The 23,081-nt window shown below is 47.3% G+C and overlaps 1 protein-coding gene across 1 annotated transcript in view; it reads left to right on the forward strand.

Moving 5' to 3' along the window:
• Positions 1–882: 882 nt before the first annotated feature.
• Positions 883–23,081, forward strand: part of neurl1aa (neuralized E3 ubiquitin protein ligase 1Aa) — a 40,988-nt gene continuing 18,789 nt past the window's right edge. The window contains exons 1-3 of the mRNA XM_035638175.2: positions 883–1,072; positions 10,204–10,454; positions 11,351–11,672. Coding sequence (XP_035494068.1) covers positions 1,039–1,072; positions 10,204–10,454; positions 11,351–11,672 — 607 coding nt within the window. The 5' untranslated portion in view covers positions 883–1,038. The remainder of the gene's footprint in view (positions 1,073–10,203; positions 10,455–11,350; positions 11,673–23,081) is intronic.

The raw sequence follows: 23,081 nt of genomic DNA on the forward strand, positions 1-23,081 counted from the left end.
CATATAAGCGCATTTCCCACGACGTCAGACTACTCCTTTAAGAGAAGATCTCAAATTCTCGCGTTTGTTACTGTACCATTAATTCGCCGACCTAGTTTTACCCCGGCATGTCCTTCACAGCGCTGTTATCTGAGAGCCTGCAGCTCCGGGCCCAGAGCTAACGCGGCGGCGTCTGAGATCGAGGGGCAGGGAGGTCACCGCGGATACGGCGACGACAGCTCAAGTCAGAGGCCTTACTCCTGAGGGGTTCGCCCAGTCTGTCTGCCATGGGGCCCGAGGCACACAAGGAAGTGCGGAAGGTGAACGAGTGAGTGCTGAGAGCAAAGAATGTGACCACTTTGCTCTCTGAGGCTCCGGGTCCATACTTAGACTCGCGACGCGGGGCCTATCTCATTTGTTTTTTTGTAAACAGCAAAGTCTGTGGAAAGACGTGCAGCGTGATCTAATTCATTAATTTCATTTATTGACTCATACCCGTAAAAAGGATCAAATGAAACAGGCCTTTAGGTGAATACATTTTTGTCGTACTTGTGTTTTTCTTTTCTTGCGCTCACCTCCCCACTAAGTGCTCCGCACGGCGCTCGTGTGCGGCACTGACAGCGTTAAAAAAGCCCTCCGCCACAGTCTCCACCTTTTTTATGCAAATGCCAGCGTGAGTGAAGTGGGGACCCGTGCGCAGGGAGACAGCCCTGTGAATGGTGGCGGTGGCCGTGTCGGTGGCGGAGGAGAACACAAAAAGGGGAGGGGGGCGGGGGAGTTGCCTTCACGGACGCGTCGCTGCGCTCACTAGACGGGAGGCGTGGGGTCTCTCGTCTTCTCCCCTAGTCCTTTTTTTTTTTTTTTTTTTTTTTGTGCATCTTTGTGCGTCGGAGGAGAGGAGCGACAGAAAGTGTTCGGGAGTGGGGGGTGGGGGGAGTGGTCCGCCTTTCCGATGCGAACGTGTGCGCTCATGTCACGACCGAGCGCCGCGCCGCGCCACGGGAGCGTCCTGAGTGATCCACACCGGCGATGATAAGCGGACTCTGAAGGAATAAAACAATGGGTGGCCAGATAACGCGAAATGCCTTCTACGGTAAGGTTTTTCTGGTTGAGGTTTTATTTAAAGGGGGGGTTGGGGGGTTATTAAATTGTATACACTGTGCATGATTGGGCCTATGATGTCCGGCTGTGTTTATCATTCGGTTTCGTCTGTGCGTCTCATCCATTGACGTCCTGCTAGAGCTGCGCTCCCGGTCCAGGCTGTGGATCAGGTACCATACACTGATGCTGTAGCCTATTCTTCGGTCACACTTACGTCACCGTGGTAACGACAACCAGGGGGTCGCGAGACCCACTGGTCCTCTGATTATAACGCGCCGCCGCAACAAACGGGACGTCACCATCCACCTCCTCCTCCCCGCGCGCCTACGACGCGGCCGCGTCCCATATTAAAACAGTTATGGACTGTTTACATTGTGTGCGTGTGTGTGTGTGTGTGTGAGTGTGAAGGGTGGGAACTTGCCGGGGTTTCCCCTCTGCCCCCCCCCATTAATAAAGAGGCGCTCCGGGAAAATCGATACACTCGCCCGTCCACTTGCCTCCTCCTCCTGTAGTAGGCCAACGCTGAGGCCGGGCGCATCCATCTCACATGACGTTGCTCTGCAGGGCTGTGAGCGAAACAAAACGGCCAACTGGGTATTTTGCATAATGTCCTTTGTGTCCGAGATTCTGTGCGTGAACACAACACTGTGTTTTCTCTCTCTCCTCGTGCATCTCTGACCCCAGAGCTGCAGGACCCAGACCTCTCACTATTATTATTATTATTATTAATAACAACAACATAATTGTAATTTTATATATCAGTCTGGGAGAGATTGAAGCGGCAGTTGTACAACTGGCCTCTCTCTCTCTTCTCCCCTCCTGTCTGTCCTCTCTTCCCCATTTCTCTCCTCACCCCAACCGGTCGAGGCAGATGTTCCGCCCGCAACTGAGTCCGGTTCTGTTCAGAGATTTCTTCCTGGTGAAAGGCAGTTTTTTTCCCTACGCCGTCGCCAAGTGCTTTTTCTCTGGTGGGATTTGTTGGGTATTCCCTGTAATATTGTAATTATTGGCCTCACTATGTAAAGTGCCTCGAGACAATGTATTTTGTGATTTGGCGCCATACAAATAAAATTGAATTCAATTGAATTGAACACTGTAAATGCTGTGAGCTCCGTGATGGCTTTACTATCCGTGTGCTGCCAACCAGTAGCTACTCTGTAGGTCCACGCAGCTTCTGGCCTTGTGTGTCTCCTGTTTCATGCTCCTTGTGTTGAACCTTACGAACAGTGCCAATCGAATGACCCCTGAGCTCGCTCCATAACTCTGCAGAATCATCATTAAGCATGCTATTGTGATCTTATACAAGTGAACCTATGTACGTCCAGTCCCATGCTCCCACAAGCCTCTCCCCGGTGTTGACCACCTGATCGTTCTAATTAAAGCCCCGACATTAATCCAATTAGTCAAAGAGGGACAGGCTAAGAGAGCAGGAAGTGTGTCTACAGCACCTTCCCTCCGGGATCAAGGTCAAACACCTCGTGAATTTACTTTTTTTTGTAAGGTGCGCATTCGGTACACAGCAATACCTGATCCATTACCTGATGGCTCTCCCCCATGTACGCAATATTAAACCACAGAGGTATTTGCTAATGTAGCCAACAGGACGTGGCTGCAAAGCGATATGACTGCGTGATAAGCGCTGCATGCTCACATTCAGGAAAGCATTGTTTACAAGTGACGAGAAAAGAGTCTGTCACCGGTCCAAATGGGAGGAGGGGTTCAACAGAATCTTATATTACAAAAGTACAAAGTGTTGCTATGGTGACCCTACGGCCGTTGACTGAAAGCTTTTTGATTGCCTTTGCTGCTTCTTTCCTTCCTTTGGTTAGCTGTAAATTTAAGATACAAGAGGATCATATTCCAACACTTCCACTACGGCCGTGCGATGTGACCAAAGTCTGCCCAAAAGGATGAAAAATACGCAGCGAAATAAACAAGAAAGCATAATATGAAACAACAGTTTATTCTACTGTCACACCATATGTATGTCATGTTAAAGCCCCATATATTTCACTTAATTTGTGTGTTTTGGGGAAAATGCAGCTTTCAAAGAACTAAACATTCCTAAATTGGAAGCTGTTACCCAGAAAACTGCCGCCATTACTTACTCACCATTAAGAACGGTGTCAGTTACCAAGGAACAGCTTATGCCTTCTAAAGTTGCACCTCTGCAGGCTGTTGTTTTCAGGTGGGAAGCACCGGAGCACGTCCCAGCAGTGTGTTTGCATGGGCTGGTTGCATAATTGAGTCTGCCGAGTGTGTGGGAGCTCCGCTCCTGAGCTCCCAATTGACGGAAAGTGGGCCGGCGTCTGCGACTGCACAGGCCGAAGCGTTGGAGCGTCTGGCTCGAATTCGAACAGAACTGGATTCAGTATCTACCAAACAAAGAGACTAGATGAATATGCACTAGTGTGCAAGCCACCATCCCAGCCTAAAATATTCCCCTATTTATTCTTCATCTATCTCTTTTCGTTCTGTTTGTGTGAAGTAAAACAAAGGCTAAGAGGACAGAGCTGAAGAACTGTTGCTGTGGACTGACAGAAACATATGTTTCAGGGTCAGGTGGCCGAGTTAAGAGTGTGTGTCAGTGTCATCCATGTGATTGTTACTTTCTCTGACTCTGTTGAGGCAAAACCTTCTTTGACGACAGTCTGGCACCTATGAGTGCATTTTTCCAGCAAGCCTGTAAAATATGTATGTGTGTGTGTGTGTGTGTGTGTGTGTGTGTGTGTCTGTGTGTCTACAGAAGCTCCTTCCCTCCGCATCCTCACGACAGGTCCCCTTCAAGACAAGCGCCCACACAATGACTTCCAGCCAGTAATGAATAGCATCTTGGCCGCGTTCAGTCAATACACACTGCATATCATTACGCCTCTCCAGCAGCCTGCTCTCCTCCACTGCCAGAGAAGTGTCACCGGATTCCTTTGTGCATCATTGTACGAGGCCTGGCAATATTATTACTTATTGATCACCATTGTGTAATCAAGAGAGCGTGTGGTTCGTACGGGGGGGGGGGCAAGACGGACTAGTGGGCCGTTATGGGCTGTACGTGGGCCAGACGCCATCATCTCCGCTGTCTCACCTTTCACTGCCGGGTCATCACGTTGTGAATCATTGATAGCAGGGCTTCTCCACTGTAGGTTAAGCCCGGGATAGAAAACTCAAGCATATACTAGACTATTTTGTTTGTTAATGCAAACATGCGTCCATATACCGTAGAGGTCGGAAAGTAGAGTATTAACAGTAGAGTTGAAATGATTCGAGAATGAATCAACAAGGATTGTAATATTCATTTAATCTTTTGAATGTGAGTGTGAATGACTGTTTGTCTCTGTATGTGGCCCTGTGATGTTCCGGCGACCTGTCCAGGGTCAGCTGCGATTGGCTCCAAAACGTTGAACACATGACAATATAGTGAAAATATGAATTATTAACAGCCCTGCTTCAAAATCCAACAGTTGCACTTGTAGCTCAGTGCCAAACCTCTGAATCATCGCTAATATCTCTGAACTGTTCGGCAATTCCAATAGGTCATGGAGACGTCATCGTATTACATCATTTAATGTTCAAACAGCGGCTTTATTTACCCAAATGATAATTGATTATTTACCTTTATTCAGACTTTTGTTCCTAAATTCTTTATTAAGATCTATTTTTGTCATTTGCCCTGATCACTTTAGAATCATGTTGTTCTCTCCCTCCTTTTATTCTATTATATTTCTCTCCTCTAACATAAATACTTCCAATTATTCTACCTGCTCATTTCCTCAATCCAAGCTAAACTGAGGCGTACACAATTTAACACTTCCTGCACATTTTTCACTTTAATAGTCCTCCATTTGTCCTCGCCATGTTACAGACTGTTATGTTACAGGCTAAAGGTATTTTCAGTCCCCTCAAGGCTTTTACTTTATGAGCAACCCTTTTTTAAGATAATTTTTTTCAGGTAGCTATCATCATCCTTGAAAAAGCCACAGGAAATTGGATGGAGATTGGTGCGGCTGCACAGGCAGCAGATTTTATTTTCGGGAAAAAAAACAGCGACCCTTTAATCACCATATTGCTTTCCGTGTTTGCGGAAATCTGAAAGTTAACTGTCCCCATAACCCCCCACTGCAGTCTCTGCACCGCTGTCAAGGATACCAGCGGGAGAGAAACACCTCGCACTACTGAGCACCAACATAAACACCATGGGTTAATGGGTAAAGTAAAAAAAAAAGGGCAATTCAGTCTAATTATGTGTCAGTTACAATGTACCACAAGGCAAAAAAGCAGCCAACACACAGCATATCCCATTTAATCCGGAGTCGAGAGTTTTAAATTACGGGGTCACCTGACTGGTTTTCATTATGGAAAGACCCGCCGTGCAACATTACCACGGATACGAGTCATCTCTCCGCACATCAACGCTGAACCAATAGATTAGTCGTGATGTTGCCTAGCAGCGCGCCAGGCCCCTTCGGTTGCCACCAACACAATGAGCGGAGAGTCGGCGACGGGCTGCAGGTACGTGTCCCGAGGTGGAGTAGCAGCCGGAGATACAGTTACGGTCACTGCCACAACAGTAGTGGTCTCCCTTTGTCACCGAGCCACGCACTGACTATTGGGTTTCCACACACGCCGCCTGTGTCTGTGTAGCATCTGTCACACGTGAATAAAAATGCACATGTAAGGAACTTTGGAGATGAGCACGGCAGGGAAATGTAATACCCTGCGAACTGCACGCGCACAAGCGCATACAAGCGCATAAAGCCATCGTGGCTGAGCTGTGGCTTTAAGCGTCTAAGCCTTGAATGATCATGTGTGTAATTAATCGCCGCTTCTATTGTGTGTGATTCATTTCACAGTTGGTGTTTCATGTCAGGCCGACGCGCTTTCCTTGGTCACGAGTCGGTGGGAATGAATACATCATCCGCACGCTGCTATGTAAACATCATTAAGATATTGTTTGCCTCTTTCCCCCGAGGGCTTGTTGGCAGCGTTTGTAAAAGGCGGCGTCAGAGGAGCTGCCGAGAGCAAAATCAACTAGACGAGTTAAGCAGGAAGAGTAACTTTTTGGCGCCGGTAACCTCAGTGAAAGAGCAGCTTAAACAAAAAAGAAAAAGGGATGAAATAGGGTCAAAGAATAACACTCCGCTTGATGTGGAACTAACGCAAAGTAGGTTTTCTCAACAGATTGCCTTGTTGATGGATCCAAAGTACGGCGGCGCGCTCACAATACGTCACACTGAGGGCTACATCTGCTCGCTGTGATGGGTTCCGCTCGAAATGCCAACGCGGAAGAATTTGTCGGTTTTCATATGTCACACCCTGCAGCAGGTCTGCACGCTTGCTCTTTCTCACGACCGCCAGCGGCTGGAAGGTTTTACCACGCGAGGCCGTCGCAGGTCGACACGGGCTGTGTTCGCGCGCCGGCGCGCCCCTGTTTTCCGCCAGGCCTCGCATGCGGCAACAAGTGGAGGGAGTGGGTCTGCGCGTGCGCTGTACCTGTGCTTCATGAGCGCTGGTGGGCTATTGGGACTGAATGCTACAGACTCATCGCGTTTCCATGGTGCTAAAATTAGACATCAGGCTTAGACGCGGCGGTTATCTGGGTCAACGGTATCGGCAAATATATCCAGCGTGCACCTAGGAGACAGGTGGGCGGGATTTTTCCGCTCGGAGCAGTAAAGCGTGACAAATATTTGCATCGGCAGCGAAACACAAAAGCAGTTCAATACACTTTATCTGCACAACTCATCATCTAATTTTCTTGGGGGTGGGGAAAAACAAAATACCGCGCGCGCCGTCCACCCTGTTTGTCTGAGAACCATATGGTATAATTCAAGCTTTTTGCAGTTGTTTCCCTAGAACCAGGAAGTCATTTGCCTACCAAATGCTGAGCCAATACTTGAATGCTTCTCTCCCTCCTATAAAAATCCTGTTTGCACAGTAAAAACCGCTTAGCCGATGGCCGAGGAGGAGGAACACAAGTCCTCAGAGCGAACACACACTGCACAGAAACTGTCGTTCACACAAACACACAAACACACACACAAACACACACACACACACACACACACACACACACACACACACACACAAACAGCTCGATCACCTCTCGCTCACCGTCGTCAGCCGAAAATTTAATGGTGAGAGACTAGCTCAGCGCTCCACAGAGATGTGCAGCGGGGTGTGACAGGTATTAGTCACAAACAAGCCTGTGTATTGTGATGAGGAATTGGAAGTGTGTGTGTGTGTGTGTGTGTGTTTGTTGTTATTTAATGGTATAAAGACCTCAACCCTCCGGCGCCGAGGAACACAAGCCTTTCACACTGTTTGTTCATAATAAAGCATCCTTGACCTTTGGCAAAATGGCTCCTGCGAGGCTGTTAAAAAAAATGCTTCAGCCCCGAGATAACGCGGGCATAAAGTTGTGTGCACAAACGGGGGCTTTATGAGAGGCAGCTGTCAAATTGACGTCAACTAGTCTCAAACGGTCGCCATCGGGGAGTCACATCTCCGACTCGGAGGACACGAGCACACTCCAGGATTTGTGCGGCAGAGAGGTGATTAGAGGACGTCGGGCCCGAGGCGGCTTTGGTCCTGTCTAATCACTTGAAAACGGCAACGCGGGATTTAAGAGTTCTTTCTGACTCTGAATGTGTGTGCGGCGAAATTGTTCTCCCACCTCACAGAGCGCAAACAAAACAGCTAGCAGCTGAAGTCTTGTGCCCGTTCAGCGTTAGACTGCTCATCGCTGAGCAAACGAGCACGGTCTGAGCGTTGACTGCCGTTTCACAATATTCATATTGGGTTGTGTGGAGAAACAGTATCGACACGAACAATGTTCAATCCATCAGCGTTGCTCGCACAGACGCTAGAAGACTAGGATTGAACGGAGTTGAAGAGCACACACAAGTGGCGTGGCAGAAAGCAACAAGCCGAGACTATAAATATCACTTTATTGTGTCCCGAGTAAACAAAGGGCATCTGTCGTATCCTAGCCGATTGCCACGGATGGTGTTGATCAGGACCTTAAAATTCTAGGGGTTGCTAAGGAACGTTGAATTCACACACTGCCTGGTTCCCTCTGCAGCAGCTGCGCCTCTTTAGAGCCCCGGTAATGCATTCAGCTCAATCTGCCGAGGACCACGTGCGCCACATTCAACAACGGCTTCTCTGCGCCTAAGACAAAAGGCCTCGACGACGCTCTGAGGCTGGGGCCAGATTGAACGGGAGACACGCTCACGGGGCGAAAAAACCCGGAAGGGTTATAACGAGTTAAACGCAGGCGAGGGGGGGGGGGGGGGGGGGGGGGGCGCTGGGGGCAAAGAAAAGAGAGAACATAAAGCGCGCTCTTATCAGGGACTCCACAGGACATCTGCTGCTGTGTTCGGTTGTTTACACGAATCGGCTTTGTTAAAATCAGACAGAGCCCAAAGCCCCCGCAAACTAAATATTATTAGGCATAATTTCACTTTGACATTTTAAATTGTGGCCATTTTTTTTTTTTTTCCGTGAGCAGGCGACAGACTAATGGAAGGTCTGATGAAAATCGCGACACTGGAACGCTTTTAGAAGCAGAAATGCCAATGACGTTTCAGCTCGTTGATGTTTGTCTGAATTTTTCTTATCGCCGTAGATAGGTGGTGTTCGAATGTGTCCAGCTTAGATGACTGGAGTTTGATTGGAAGAAAAAAAAAAGGTAAGAAATAAACTAACACGTCGTGGGTTAACATTACTGTAGGTTCTGATGATGTGAGATACATCGTTCTTGGTAGAAAATCATACAGGGAGAAATCAGTGAACGAAGAGGGAGACTCGCTCATTTCTCCATGGACAGTAGCCTGAACAGTTAATAAAGCATCACAGCTGTGAGACATGCAGTACTTTGGGTCGGGAATGGAAGCCCGGGCCTCTCTCTGAACCTTTTGTCGCGAGCATCATTGCTTTTCTGGGCCTACAAGACGTAAGACCCAGCTGGAATTGCGAAATATCCTGGTGAGGGGTCTGTGGGAAATGTGGACCACTAACTGATGTTTAAAACCCCCCAGAAACAAACGACACATTAAACCGATCCAAACACGAACACCGAAAAAAAACCCTGGAAATCATTTACCACTCGAGAACGATAATACACCGGAGGAGTATCGGATTGTGGCCTCTCTTTTTTTGCGTTTCTCTGTCAAAGCCCAAATATTCATACTCGGTTCGACTTCAGAATAGTGATGTAGTCATTTCTATCTGGCGTTTACCAGCTCTGAAGAATCCGTGAAAAAGCTTGTTGTTTCTAGTGGCCGCTCAAGTGCTGTGGCCGCACCGCCCTCGGACACTCTCACCCAGACGACGTTCAGACACTTTTTACTGCCCGTGCATGTAATCATCAAGTCTGTCAAGCCCTCCTCTGCATGTCTTCTTCACTCTTGGCAAGCGGCCACAGAGCTGCCGGGTTTTTTTCGGGATGACACACATGACACGGCGTAATATGTGTTGTTTAGTCTTGTTAGGACCTTGTGATTGGATTGTCTGAGCGGGTTGGTATTTAGTGGGCCGCTTTTTCTTTTCTATGCAGGGATTATGTCTTGCTCTCGATTCGAATTCGGCCAAATAATGGATCGTGTTATTATGCGTTATGTAATACCGCCGAAACTACTCTTCCAGCCAGCACGTGGCTTTTGCTGAGGACTTGCGGTGACTGATGCCCCCCGCTTGCCTCCAAAGAGGTTCACAGAAGACGTGGGCCGACTTACCACATCCATTGGATTTTGTAAAGGGCTGTTTGTCTGCGAACGTTCGTAACCCGAGGAGCATGGTTCCTGTTGCAGTCACGACCTGCATGGAGGTTTGACTTTCACCCCGCAGGGGCCCGATGTGATTATAGCTGATAAGCTTATTAATCCACCGCTCGCGAATCATCAACACGCACCCAAATACAAGAACTCAGAAATCTTAGATTATGCAATAATATCCAATGGTATTTTTCTGTGATGCAATGCTTTTCATTCAATTTGAAACGAAAGCACTGATTATAGAGCTTGGAACCCAAACCTCCGGCTTCTTATTGACAAATGTTATATTACAGAGAAACTCATCTTTCTTTGTGTTCTTTTTTTCTTCTCCCTCTGGCTCACTTTGCCTCAGACTCCCTCGGTGGCCCGTTCCCATCCACATCACACCGATGCCACCACAAACCCAAGAGGTGCCTGCAGATCCAGTGTGGCGGTGTGAGTGGGCCCCTTCCCGTCAGCCCACTTCTCTTCCATCCGAATGCCAAGGGCTCCCAGATTGTCATGGACCTTGCCCAGAAGACAGTGAAGAGGCAGGCCAGCTTCTGCAACGCCATCACCTTCAGCAACAGGCCCATCGTGCTGTACGAGCAAGTCCGCCTCAAGGTATTTTGTTCTGTCAGGGAGGATCACTTGATCTCTTAAGAGTCTGAGAGCTTTTAAACTGTCAAAACGATTGGACGCTTTTTATCTTAGGTTGACACTCAAGGCCTTTACACACGGGGGGGAGGGGTTTTGTTTTGTGCAATTCATTGCATGTCAGTGTATTTTTAGAACTTCTTTCTAAAAATTCTTTCCCACAACTGGAAAAGTTATTGGTGAAAAATCGACTCTTTTTTTTTCGAAGGAGGTCGATTTCTGAGCTTTTGCACCGTATGAGTGAAGGGCATCAACCAAACCAATCACAGTGCACTATTGTAGTTTAGGTTATGCACCAACTCACCTCTGACAAATGCTAGACACTGCTCTGGGTAAATAGGACCCAGGTACGGCCCTTTGCCTCCTCAGATGTTTCTCCTATAACATCCTAAAATATGGGACTTCAGCTCAACTGTCCTTCTCACTGTCTACCTCCTTTAATCAAGTGACGAGGAGGAAAAGATCATCTTCATTGGATGAAACTGAAGTCATCATTTTTAATCTAAAGAACAAGTTTGGCTTAAATCTTTTCGAAACTTTTTTATCAAAAAAGTGTTGCCGTCTCTGATTTGTATCACGGCCGGGATGAATAATTTTGAGGCTGAATAGTAAAGACAGGTTTGCATTTCCATGACATTAATTTGTCAAGCCCCGGGTGTGTGAAGGCCTTGGAAATGATGATTATACTCCAATATACTGTCTGTATCAGAGTAAAATTGATATAGAGTCCAATAGGGAGTAGAATTTGGGAGTTTTGGGGGATTGAAAGTCCATTCTTCAAATATCAATCAGCTCTGCTTTCAAGGAATCTTTTTTTTTTTTTAATATTTCAAGTAAACCCACCTTGGCTCCTCTCTCCACAGATCACTAAAAAGCAGTGCTGCTGGAGCGGGGCTCTGCGTCTGGGGTTCACCATGAAAGACCCTTCCAGGATAAACCCCGACAACCTGCCTAAGTACGCCTGCCCCGACCTGGTGTCCCAGACTGGCTTCTGGGCCAAGGCCCTGCCTGAGGAGTTTGCCAACGAGGGCAACGTCATCGCCTTCTGGGTCGACAAGAAGGGCAGAGTGTTCTACCGCATAAACGAGTCCAGCCCCATGCTGTTCTTCAGCGGGGTCCGCACAGCCGAGCCCCTGTGGGCCCTCATTGACGTTTATGGGCTGACCCGTGGAGTGCAGCTGCTAGGTAAGATGGTTAGAGTTCAAATTGAAAATGGGAGACTGTTAGCTGATGGTTATTTGATCGACTGATGAATTTAAACTGTTTGGGAAGAGAAAAGTTTAAAGTATAACTATATGATAGAGAATATAATAGAATATGGCTTCTTGACTGGGTGTAGGTACTCCCTGGAGTCTCCTGTGATTGGCTTATAATCTTGTGGTGACTCACTGCTTCCAACCTCATCACAGTCCAGTGACTGCTCCGTAAAGCATTATCTTCTAGTTTTTACCCTTTGGGTTTTGTTTGGATCCAACAAACATGTTCATTAGCAAACATGTTAATGAGCAAACATGTTAATGAGCAAACATTCTAATGAGAGGGTGTTGTTTGTGGGTTAATTCGGCCCTTAAAAAAGTATTTTTGCAAAAGACACATTGGAGGCTTTCTTACAGAGAACCACCCCCATTTAAACAAAAAAAAAAATCCTGTCTCCAATTCTATCCCTGTTTTGGTTACATCTTCTTCGAGTCACTCTTCTTGTCACACGATTTAGTGCTTTCACTTTCCACACTTCTGTGGATGGCAAAGCGGATGTCCTTAGTGTCTTTGTGTTTACTGTTAACAGGTCTATTCTAAAGGTTGCCTCCCTCTCCCTGTGTACAGTAAAGCCCTTCCATGAAGTAATGGAATAGCAGTGAACAAAAGCTATCTTTATCTGACCAATATCTGCCCCCCCCCCCCCCCCCCCATGTTTACACCAAAGCAGCACGGGGCGGCGACGGCACACTGTGGGTTATGATCACGGTATGTCAGGTAGCTTAGCATACATACCATAAAGAATTGGACAGGGTAGTACGAGGCCAAGGCTTTGCAGGCAGAGAATGTATACACATACTTCTTTTCCCTGGAGATGCAGTGCTGTCATCCCCTCTGCTGTTGTAAAAATAGACCAGGGGTCAAATGTCCCAGAGATAGCACCTTTGATTGTAATTGTGAAACCGGTTGATTGACGGCGGTATCTCCAGGCTGGTGTAGGTTGATATTTCACAGTGTTAACTTTGGCGACTGGTTTTGACTTCAGTTTCAGCCTTTTGACGAAAATGTGTTTTAGCCGTGGTTTAGTCATTTGAATTTTTTGTTAGTTTTAGTCAAAAGACGTTTCTGTGCAGTGAGTTTCCATCAGGGGCATGTTGGTCTCTTGGTCTATTACCTCTTATGTCCAAAGCGCTTTTTAAGACTCCTGCTGTCGTAACAGTCCAGGTATAGCATTTCCAAACTGAACAAAACTGCTCTCTCTAAACTAGAACTAAAAAATAATGAAAATAACTCCCAAGCCACAGCACTTACAATACCATACCTTTGTATAAATGCTGTGCTGCCTGCACGTTTTTGTAGTTTGTCTCAGCTCTTTTGTTGCTGCTGTATTTCTCAATGGATTGTAAATGAATTTAGTCCTTTACGCTGTGAGGTGACAGATAACATCACTGACAGATAAATAACTTTGCCAAGGTGTTTCTGATCAGAGCAACAGGTCTGTGTGATTACACAGATTGTTAAATAAGTGCATTAACACTTGTCCATTCATCCATCTTCCAAATTACCCTTAAGTTTTTATTTGTTGATGAAAAATGGAATACTTTCACTCACAGTTTTTGTTTTCAAAGGTTACTTTTTCTTTGTTTTAATGATTTAGTTATTTTTGTCATGAAAAAGTAGGTTGTCAAAGAATATTTTTCATCGTAGTTTTCATTATTGAAATCAACACCGATATTAAGGGGCTTGTGCATGAGGGAAACCATATTCTTATTTTTTTTCCCCCACTTGCTGTGTTTGCCGCTCCGTTGAGGCATCTTAATTCAAAGTCCTGTTGCCATTTTCAACATGCTCTGTCTCAATACATTACTGTTTGCAGAGGGGGCGAAAAAAAGAGTGGGGACATGCAGAAAAATGGTTCAAGTATCAAATAGCAGAGGACTTGGGTTTTGTGAAGCCTCTGTAATGCATCTTTCTGAAGCTTCTGTAATGCATCTTTCTGAAAAAAGGCCTGACCCCTTTGAAACCCAGCTTCAAGCACCATTTCGATCAAAAGCCCCGCTCAAGTCATATCTACTGTCTCTTTACATTCAGACCATATGCGGGGCTGCCTACAGAGCAGGGGCTCCTGTTCCTGAGGGGACCGACTGACTGACATCTGGCCCCACAAACGGGGGCCTGTTCAGAGGGGTGGAACGCTACCGAAGGTCAAGATAGAAATACGTCATCTAGACTAGACGCGGCACTTTGTGACGCTCAATAGCCAATTGTGTCGGCTCTGTGCATCACATTTCTGCGCTCAACGCTCCATGAACCTTTCCCCTTCCTTGGATACGCCTTTGGGCTTTCACATCCGAGGCCTTTCCCCTCGCTTTCACTCCTTATTTTATCTGGCATTTGAGAAGCTGTTGTGTGTTTTTTTTCCAGGCTTGGATTCTCAATTAGACCCGTAGCTCGGGACGCAACAGATAGAAGTGGTAAAAAGCCAGGTTTTTTCTTCATTTCTCCTTATTCCTTCTAAACCTCTAAATATGTAAATACCCCTCTTAAAACTAATTTTGTTTGAGTTGTGGCTGAAAAATGTTTTGTCCAATTGTAAGCCCCTTCTTTACTTTCATTCATATCCTGGATCACATACGCAAAAACCCCAAGTCTCTCCAGCCCACACCATTCTCCATTCTTTGTGGCTTTGATGTCCAAATTTCCCCTTCCAGGATCAATAACATTTACAGCTGGCCATATTCTCTCCATTTTCGGCATTCCTCAGCGGCGAGTGACATTATTCATTGTGTCTGCTTGGAAATACTATAATCCTCGCTACATAAGGATTGAATTAAAATTCTATGGTGGATTAAGTTTTTTTGCTCCGAGGCATTTTGTACAGCTTGTGTATGTAGCCCCTCCGTAATGTAAATTAGCAGGGGGCCTCTGGCAGTGTCTCCAGTGTTTCCATTCAGCTGGGATATTGCTACACACACACAATCAAGCCTACGCCTCCAGAAGCGGTTCCCAATGCCTATTCAAATCAGCTGTTTTCGTAGCACTTCATATGATTCTCCTTCCAGCTGTTGCATTGTGTTTTGTTCATTTTTTGTCACCCATTTTTTTTTATGGCTCACTGTACTCACTGTCAGTATATATTTGGAGAAGGGTTTTTCTTTTTTTTTTTCACGAAGACTTAGATGGTTGTTTTGCTTTATCACGACTAATGGTTAAACAAGTGGAAGGCAGGCAGGGCTCGTCACATGAGCTCACAGGGTGTTTTCCGCTCAGCGTTTCCACCTCCTGATCTAACAATCCACGCACCCTATGGTACGCGTTTAAATACATAAAGCCCATTTTAGATGATTACTCGGTTGTGGAAACAATCAGTATTAACAACACTAACATATTATTTCCATTTAAGCAAGCCGTTGCCTGCTTTTCCCCACCTGATATGTAGTCATAAGTTCAATATCAACTGTCCTTTTAGCAAAATTTTTGGCCTCCATTAACTTCTTAACTGAAAAAAAATCATCCTATCCCATTTACATACACATGGCCATTTTACCAATTGTCGATAAGAATATTGATCAGCGCATCTTTAGATCGTCAGCGCCGTGAATATTGAGTAAGTACAGTCATGTAAGACCCTTTTTACATAAATCGTAGCCAATTTATTTTTAAAGATTTCTCTGCACATGTTCAGAGTGACTGCCTACATGTGCTCTTGTGTCTTGAGATATGTCATCTGTTCGCCGTCCTGAGGCTGTTCTGAGGTCAGCGCCGAAGTAGAAGAGCAAAGGATGACCCCCGGGCGACATTTTGAATGCCTTTGATGTAGAAAGATTGAAATAGAAGCCGTATCATGTGATAATCCGCCCCGCAGGAATCGCCGCTGGGATGCATCATACATACCATGAACAAAGGGGCGCAGAGCTGATTTTATGGTTTTCACACCTCTGTAGGCATGGTGGCAGCAATTTCAGATTTTCATGTTGCACCTTCCAGCGAGCTAATGAAGCTGAGAGAGGACAAGGGATTAGATGTATACAGTACAACCCCTGCTATGAATCTTAAATCATACAAACAAATCCGCGGACACCTATTTATTAAGGCGAGTCGTGCATGCATACGGATGGTGAAGGCGATGTTCGCATGTATGCGACGCTCATGCAATTTTGTCATAGGATGGAATTCCTCCCGCTGCGTATTGTTTTGCTGTGATATAGCTCACCTGTAAACACATCCATAATTCAAAGGCTTCTGCTACAGAGGCAATGTGTGAGATACGGTGACACCTCTGTTTAGTTGCCCGCGGCAGCAGGTGATTGACTGTGCCTGGCCTTGAACTGGGCAAATACAATATTAAGGGTGAGGGTTGGCAGGATAATCTTTGGCGCAGACTGAAGCTGTTCCCATTAGGTCTTGAACCCCCCAAATCCCGAAAGTTTGTTTGACATATACCTACTGAATATAAAGGGGTCCCACGGTTAGCTTTCACGCCCACGTGCACCGAAGGACCTTACTTGACATCGGGAAAGATGCTGAGTAACTGAGTAATCCCAGCTGTCGTGAAGCCTGCAGGAGCTGTGACTGACTCGGTGGGACTTCCCTGAAGGACAAGAGAATGGAGTCTGATTGCGGCGCCTGGCGGCTGCTAACACCTCTCCACCGGGCTGACTCAGAGAGGCAGTGGGCCAATCTAGCTGTCACCCCAAAGAGGCAAATCAGCAACACAAGTGTCCTGGAAGAGAGAGGCTAATCTCTGTAGTCCATCAGGAAAATGCGCTTGCGCTCGGCGGTGGAAACGCCGAAGAGCCTCTGACATCTGCAGTGCTACGAGAGACCGTCCTCGGGTGGTGGCTTGAATTACACGGTAGCTGTCCAGCAGAGAATGAGGTCTCATTGTCCCGTCGTCCCATCGGAGAGCGACAAGGTTTGCGGTCACTCTAGATGACTGGCAGAGCAGCTGCTGCGATGAATGGAGATTTTGACATTATTGTGTTTTCTTGCTTTTCAATTGGCCCCGTTTTGACTCCCAAAGTGTTTTGAATGACATTAGGACTGAGGAGAGGGCTACCTTCTCCGTTTACTGGCCAATGCCTTCTAGCTGTCTAGCTGCTGGTTAAGAACATGTGTGTGGTTATTATTTCCACTTACGCAGTTGTCCTACGTGGACTGATGACACAAGTGCGTGTACACTACTAGCTATTTGTTTCTTACAGCCATGAATAACGCAGCTTATACCGCCACCTTCCGATAACACTACGCCGCCCTAGTTTGTTCACTCCGAACCATTTGATGGATACGCGTTTTACAATTATATTGAAACACAAGTGATTGAACCCTGCTGGCGAGTAAACTGACGTGTGAAGGTTTGATGGGTGAAGATGTGTCAGGCCTTGGCTCTTTTATTTTGCGTCTCGAACAAGCTGTGTCGCAAGAGCTAAGCTTATCTGTGACAGCGTGTCATCTCACCTTCGACAGCATGTCCGGGGTTGACGAGGCAAAAATAAAGGGTGCCACCTCGGACGGAAATAGCATCCCTCGTGTTCTCCCGTAGCTCTCCAGCTTGTTTGGTACAGTAGGCTGCAGGTGGAAGACTGGTTTCAACACCTTCATGTGCTCCAAGGTTTTTATCCTTCCACTGCACTTCACAGGTGCAGGAAATGGTGATAAAGCACGTCTTTGTCTTGGCGTCAAAATAAAGTGCAGGCCTTGTCTGGAAGCATTTAGTGCCACAAGTGTTGGAGCCTGATGGCAATAAATGATCTTGTATCTTAGTTTAACAACCGTCAGGAGAAAGGACAGATAAAGGTGGGGGAGTTTCAAACAAATATACAATAGAAGATGAATGTCGAGGACTGTACTGTATGTCTCAAAGGAGCTCATGTTGAAGAGTGGGTTAGAAGAGAGCGGTGTGTGTGTGTGTGTGTGTGTGTGAGAGAGAGTTAGTGATGAGAGAAGTGGGTGGGAAGCAGAAACCTTCATCAGTGGTGTAACTGAGTTTGCTTCCTCTCCCACATCACTTGACAATGATTTCCTTTGCCGATGGCTAGTAGAGACTAATTAACATGAGAAACTTATCACACATCTAATTTGAGTCAAATTTAAAATTCAGACTTAATTATAAAATTTCAGAGAAACAAGTGTTCAGAGAATCAAACACTTTTTAAATGCGTCTGCGTACTAAGAAATCAAAAAATATTTTTCTCTTTCTCTCTGGTGTGATACAACTAATAGATAGCTAACTAATAACTTCTGAAATACATCATTGTTTTTGCACTTTTGGTTGCTGACTGTACTCGCGCTCACTGTGCCCTGGCTTTGCCCCCAGAGCTCCACTCACATGAAGTCATCCGATATGACAAAAGTGACACATGTGTTGTGTTATCCGGCACCGACAGCGAGTGAGAGAGACAGAGAGAGATGGATGAGGGGTTCCCGTACTTTGGGGAGAAATGATCATTTGATTATTGCGAGCACTCGTCTGACACTGGTGTTTGACTTGGCAGGACTCGGCCTCCCAGTTAATGGCAGCACTTACAAATCCTGAGGCTTCACACAGACCCCTCCAACAAAAATACACAAAGGCAGAGAAGACGGTGCAAAAATCCAACTGCCTTGGACTTGTGTCTGAAACGTAGTGGGGTTAAGTGTTGTAAATTCCTGTGGCCGTCGGGGCACAGCAAACGCAGCAACGTTATGATTCTTGGCTCGAGGTTTGTCCATACAATTTATGAAGGCGAGAGAGCTCGAAAAGGCCAAGACGAACAAACCGAATTTGTGTGATTTGGCGCTTAGAATCCGTTTTAAATTACCGTACCTTGGCTGGGTACACCAGTGCACTCATTCCCTCTTCAAAGAGACAGATAAGCCATTTTTTTCCGACAATAATTCCATTTTGTACTTCGCCGGCAGTGAGACATTGAACAGAAAACGTTTAACACGGGTAAACCAGAGGTAGCCTGTCATGGTTTATGTGGAGTTTCTTGTTTTCGCTCAACTCCGTGTGAGTTTCCTGTGCTCAAATGAGGTGCCTTCACCCATACTGTTCATGGTTCGGAGCATGAGGTTTTTCTGAAGAGCTTCTGAAAGGCCCAGCAGCTCTGAAGCAGCCGCACGGGAATCAACACCGTATTTACTGCACACTTCTTTTATGTGAGGGGTCGCGGGATTTATGAATGTCCCTCTGTATGACACGGTTCAAGCAAGTGGAGGACCATCAGTGAGCTGGGTCAGAAATAATATTCTAAAACTAGACATCCACGCTTGTCATGTGCCGTGACTATGCTCCTGGGGGGTGTCAGTCGTCTCCCAGTAATAAATAATTAGCCCAGTATCAGCCTCCCTGAATGCTCGGGGCACAGGAATAAAACAGGGGGCTTTCACATAAGAACCTTACGATGGAGGTTATTAATGCATCGGTATTGGCATGCTGATTGGCAGAGACGGGGCGGCACGCGCATTGCATTCTGCCGATGACCTCAGGGACGGGGCCTGTTGTGACTTACCAGGCATTTCGCCCGGCTCTTTGTTTTGACCATGTGTCGCCCTGGGAGCTTGCTGATCTTTCCAAAAGCCCCTGGGTTCAAGGCCGCCCAGACCGATCGTGGACTGGGGATTGGGCCCGTGCCAGGGAATAAAGAACATCCCAAACATCTAGCACAAAGACCGCCCGACTCCATCCCTCTCTTCTACGATCTCTCACTCTCTCTCTCTCTCTCTCTCTCAGTTGTTTTATATCTCTGTCTCCGACTCACTTGACCTGTCAGCCTTCGTTTCCTAATCCCCGGGTCAGTCACTGAGCTGTACGCTCTCTCCCTTAAAGACCCAGTGTTGTTTCCCCGACTCTCTGCTTTATCCATCTCTCCCCTTCTTCCTTTGTAGCTGATCCCAGCTGACCAGTTACCTTTACATCTACCGTACATGTGCCCCCCCCCCCCATGTCCTCCCCTTTTCCTACACTCCTCATCCTTTCTCCTCTCATCCTTTTTCTCTTCCTAGTTCCAGCTCTCCCTTCACCTTCGCTGACATCAGATGAAACCCCTCCAGAGAGTATGGATAGAGATAAGCCCTGTGAGATAGAATGTGTGCGTGAGAGAGAGAGAGAGAGAGAGAGAGCAAATCCTCCGCCCGACCCCACCCCTCCTCCTCCGACGCTGGCTCAAACGCTTTCCACGTTCCATCTGCTCAGGCTAGCAAAGCCACTAAGCCAGCCTCTCCCTCCATCCACCTCCCCATACTCAGCATTAGCCAACCTGCTTTGCGGCTATTCCCTAATCAAAAACATTGACGGCGTGAGCCAAAGCCTATGTGGGCCAACATGGACACGCTGCCATTCTCCCTCCCATCGCCCGCCGCGCTTGTCCCCAAATTTATTGCGGATTAGCCCGACAGGTGCCTAATTATTCTAATTAGGAATGGCCAAAGGAGGAACCGAGGGAAGGGACATGCAAATGCCGAATGGGTTTTGGCTTTTTAAAAAGTCCAATCAAAGAGGTGGCCAGTAACTTTCACGCTTCCATTGCGTTGAATTGATTAATGGTTCGGTCCAAAAGGTGCCGCATTTGGTTTGAAATCCAGTCAAAATGAGGAGTCAGGTGATGAAACCCCCTCCTCAGCCCCTCCAGGCTCACAGTGTCCGCAGCTGCATCTTCCATGGCCCTGTTACAGTGTCACACACACACACACACACACACACACACAAACACATACACAAACACGAGCGCGCACACAGTTAGATGCTGTTTTCCAAGTGCAAAATTTGGGCCTCGTCCAATGGGAGAGCATTTGTGAGTTGTGGATTTGAAAGGGACCAATAGGACAAAGGGACTGTATCCGCTAAAAAACGCAGGTGCACCATGCTAAGCCAGCGGCAGCTGGTGCGGTCACCAATACACATTAACACATTGAGTGCACAAACACACAAACACACACACCCACACACAAGCTTTTTGAAATGGTGGACGTCCGACAGTCCTTTTCATTCCTCCCTCTGTCCTCCAAGCGAACAAGAGGCCTTAGGAGCACACGCGGTACGGCAGAGCCTCCGTCTCACCGGCCTTTGATGAATAAAGGGGCAAAAAAATAAGAATACGCGGCACACAAAGCTGGTATGGGTTTGAAATGACTTCTCTTTGAAAAAGTGAGCGAGGCAGCGGAAGACGGCGAGGATATGAAAGGGAACATAAACCCTCAGAGAAGCTTTTTTTAAAAATAGCCGATAAAAGACTCGATCTTTTAGAGGAATCAATTTACCGTGTGTATGCGTTTGTGTTCACACACTCTGCGTTTGAGTTAGAGTCGGAGTGACAGAGGGAGCGAGCGCGTACCGAGATGATTTACGGCTCTTTGGAAGCCTCCGCCGACTCCTTTCAACATAAATCCAGCGTTGTCACGGGCGGCCGTGCCTGCCATCCGCGCCTTTACCGCTCCCCTCTGTTATTCCAACGTTGCTCCCCCCGGGGGACATGTCGTCATCCTCTCCGCAGCGCCAGGTCCCCCTGCATGTTGCCGAGGTCTTAAGACAAAGTCTGGCACAGCGTAATCCAATTCTTTGGATGGAAGTGATGGGCAGCGGAGACCAGGCCGGCTCCCGGGGACACACGCACGCACACGATTTTTGTTTTGGCGATGTCATTCAAATCCCTCGGCAATGCGGAACAAGTGGGCCCTTGACAGCTTGGCACCGCGATCGGTTTGTGGTCGAGCAGTTGGCGTGCCTGCTCCTCACTGCGTGGCCAAAGGAGAGGCCTTCCCCAATCCTCAAAGAGAGCAAACTTTAAGGCTCCAGCCACATTGAGGCTTCTGCACGCCATTAAAGTTTCTCCCTTCAGCAGATTGAGCTGTTCAATTACAACCGAAAGAGCCGTGCATTGACAGGCCCTCTGTTCATTTCCACCGCCTGTCCCCTGAGTTCCGCTAAGGCTTTTTTTTCCCCGTGCAGGCCGTGAGTCCATCACCGCGAACCGATGGCGGCGGAAACGGCAGATGAAATCCGAGCCGGCATCCTGGTCGTCTTCAGCCAGCCTCGGGGACGCGCGGGTAACCGCTGCACACTTGCGAGCCGAGAGGTGCTTAACGGCTGATTAGCAGTCTTCGGGAGCCCGTCTTCGTGCACCGAAGGCATCGTCCTCTCCAATTTACGCCTCTCTGAATATCAGCATAATTACATGGCGCCTAACTCCCATTAAACATGAATCACAAAGCGTCGCGTTTCCGCGTCGGCGGCTGACATCAATTGACGGCTGACGGCGCTTTGAGGGAGCGGCGGTGCGCTTGTCCGCATCGCACAGCGTTCTCTGTGATGACGTGGAAAATCAGACGCGTCGCTCTCAGGGGGATCAAACGCTGAGCAGATCGCTGTCGTCTCCAGTTCGGCTCAAATTCGTCGGCAGCGGGAAACCCGACGTCAGCCGCTGTCTCAGCAGATGGCTTACTTTTATTTCATAGAGGTGCGTTTCAGTTCAAATGTGCTGCTGGATCTCGGGTCCCCCGGGATGGAGTATCCAGCGGCTGTCCATCAGTAGGACTGGACAACGCAGCTTACCGAACAAAATGAATAGGCATTGACCGGTCGCTTTATCGCTGCCTTTGGGGAGCAAAATATTGTGCCACGTTTGCTGAATTCATCCAAAAGTGACCCAGAATTTCAAAAATGGAACTGATTTGAGAGGAATAATGTGTTATCAGGTTTTCTAACCAATGTAATCTTTGGCTTCAGTGAACCTTTGACATGTGAATACATCTGAGGCAGAATCTGGAAGTCAAGTGCGGGATTTGCAGTGTCGTGGTTTAATCAAGGTCAACCACTGCAAGTGTTGCTCACAACAGAATTTAAAAGAGCAACGTAGCACCCAGTGAATCTTGTCTAACTTCTCCGTAGTGGTGGACAGGTGTACTTGGGCTTAAGTTCCTCTTTAAGCCGAAGGATTTAGATTTTCCTTGCTGAAGTGCACCTTGGGGGGTGACAGTCGACTACCCTGCAGATGTACACAAACTTGTAGCTTGTAGAATCAGATATTTTTTTTTTTCCGAGCCTTTACTTATTTATTGACCATCGAAGCCTTGGAAGTAAAATTCATGAGCCCTTTTTTTTTTTCATTATTACTTAGCAACACCATCCAGTCAAATCTACAGTGCGAAGCAAAAACACAAAGATATCCAACCATTCCTATTCCAGCCAGCAAAGCCTGCCGTCTTTAGTGCTATCATGGATCTATCTTTCTTTGGCCTGCGTCCCTTTCAGCTGTGGGACGGCATCAAAAGAGGCTTGGTCGCTCAGTTTTCACCGCCGCTCAGTTTGCAGCAGGCGGCCTGTCCCACAGCCCCGGGTAATTGAAGCTAAGAGGGTTATCTGGAGTCGGGCTCTCAGGTCGTGGTCCGATAGAGGGCCCCCCCCCCCCACCAGACCCT

The sequence above is a fragment of the Scophthalmus maximus genome, chromosome 8 (assembly GCF_022379125.1).
Source record: "Scophthalmus maximus strain ysfricsl-2021 chromosome 8, ASM2237912v1, whole genome shotgun sequence".
NCBI lineage: Eukaryota > Metazoa > Chordata > Actinopteri > Pleuronectiformes > Scophthalmidae > Scophthalmus > Scophthalmus maximus.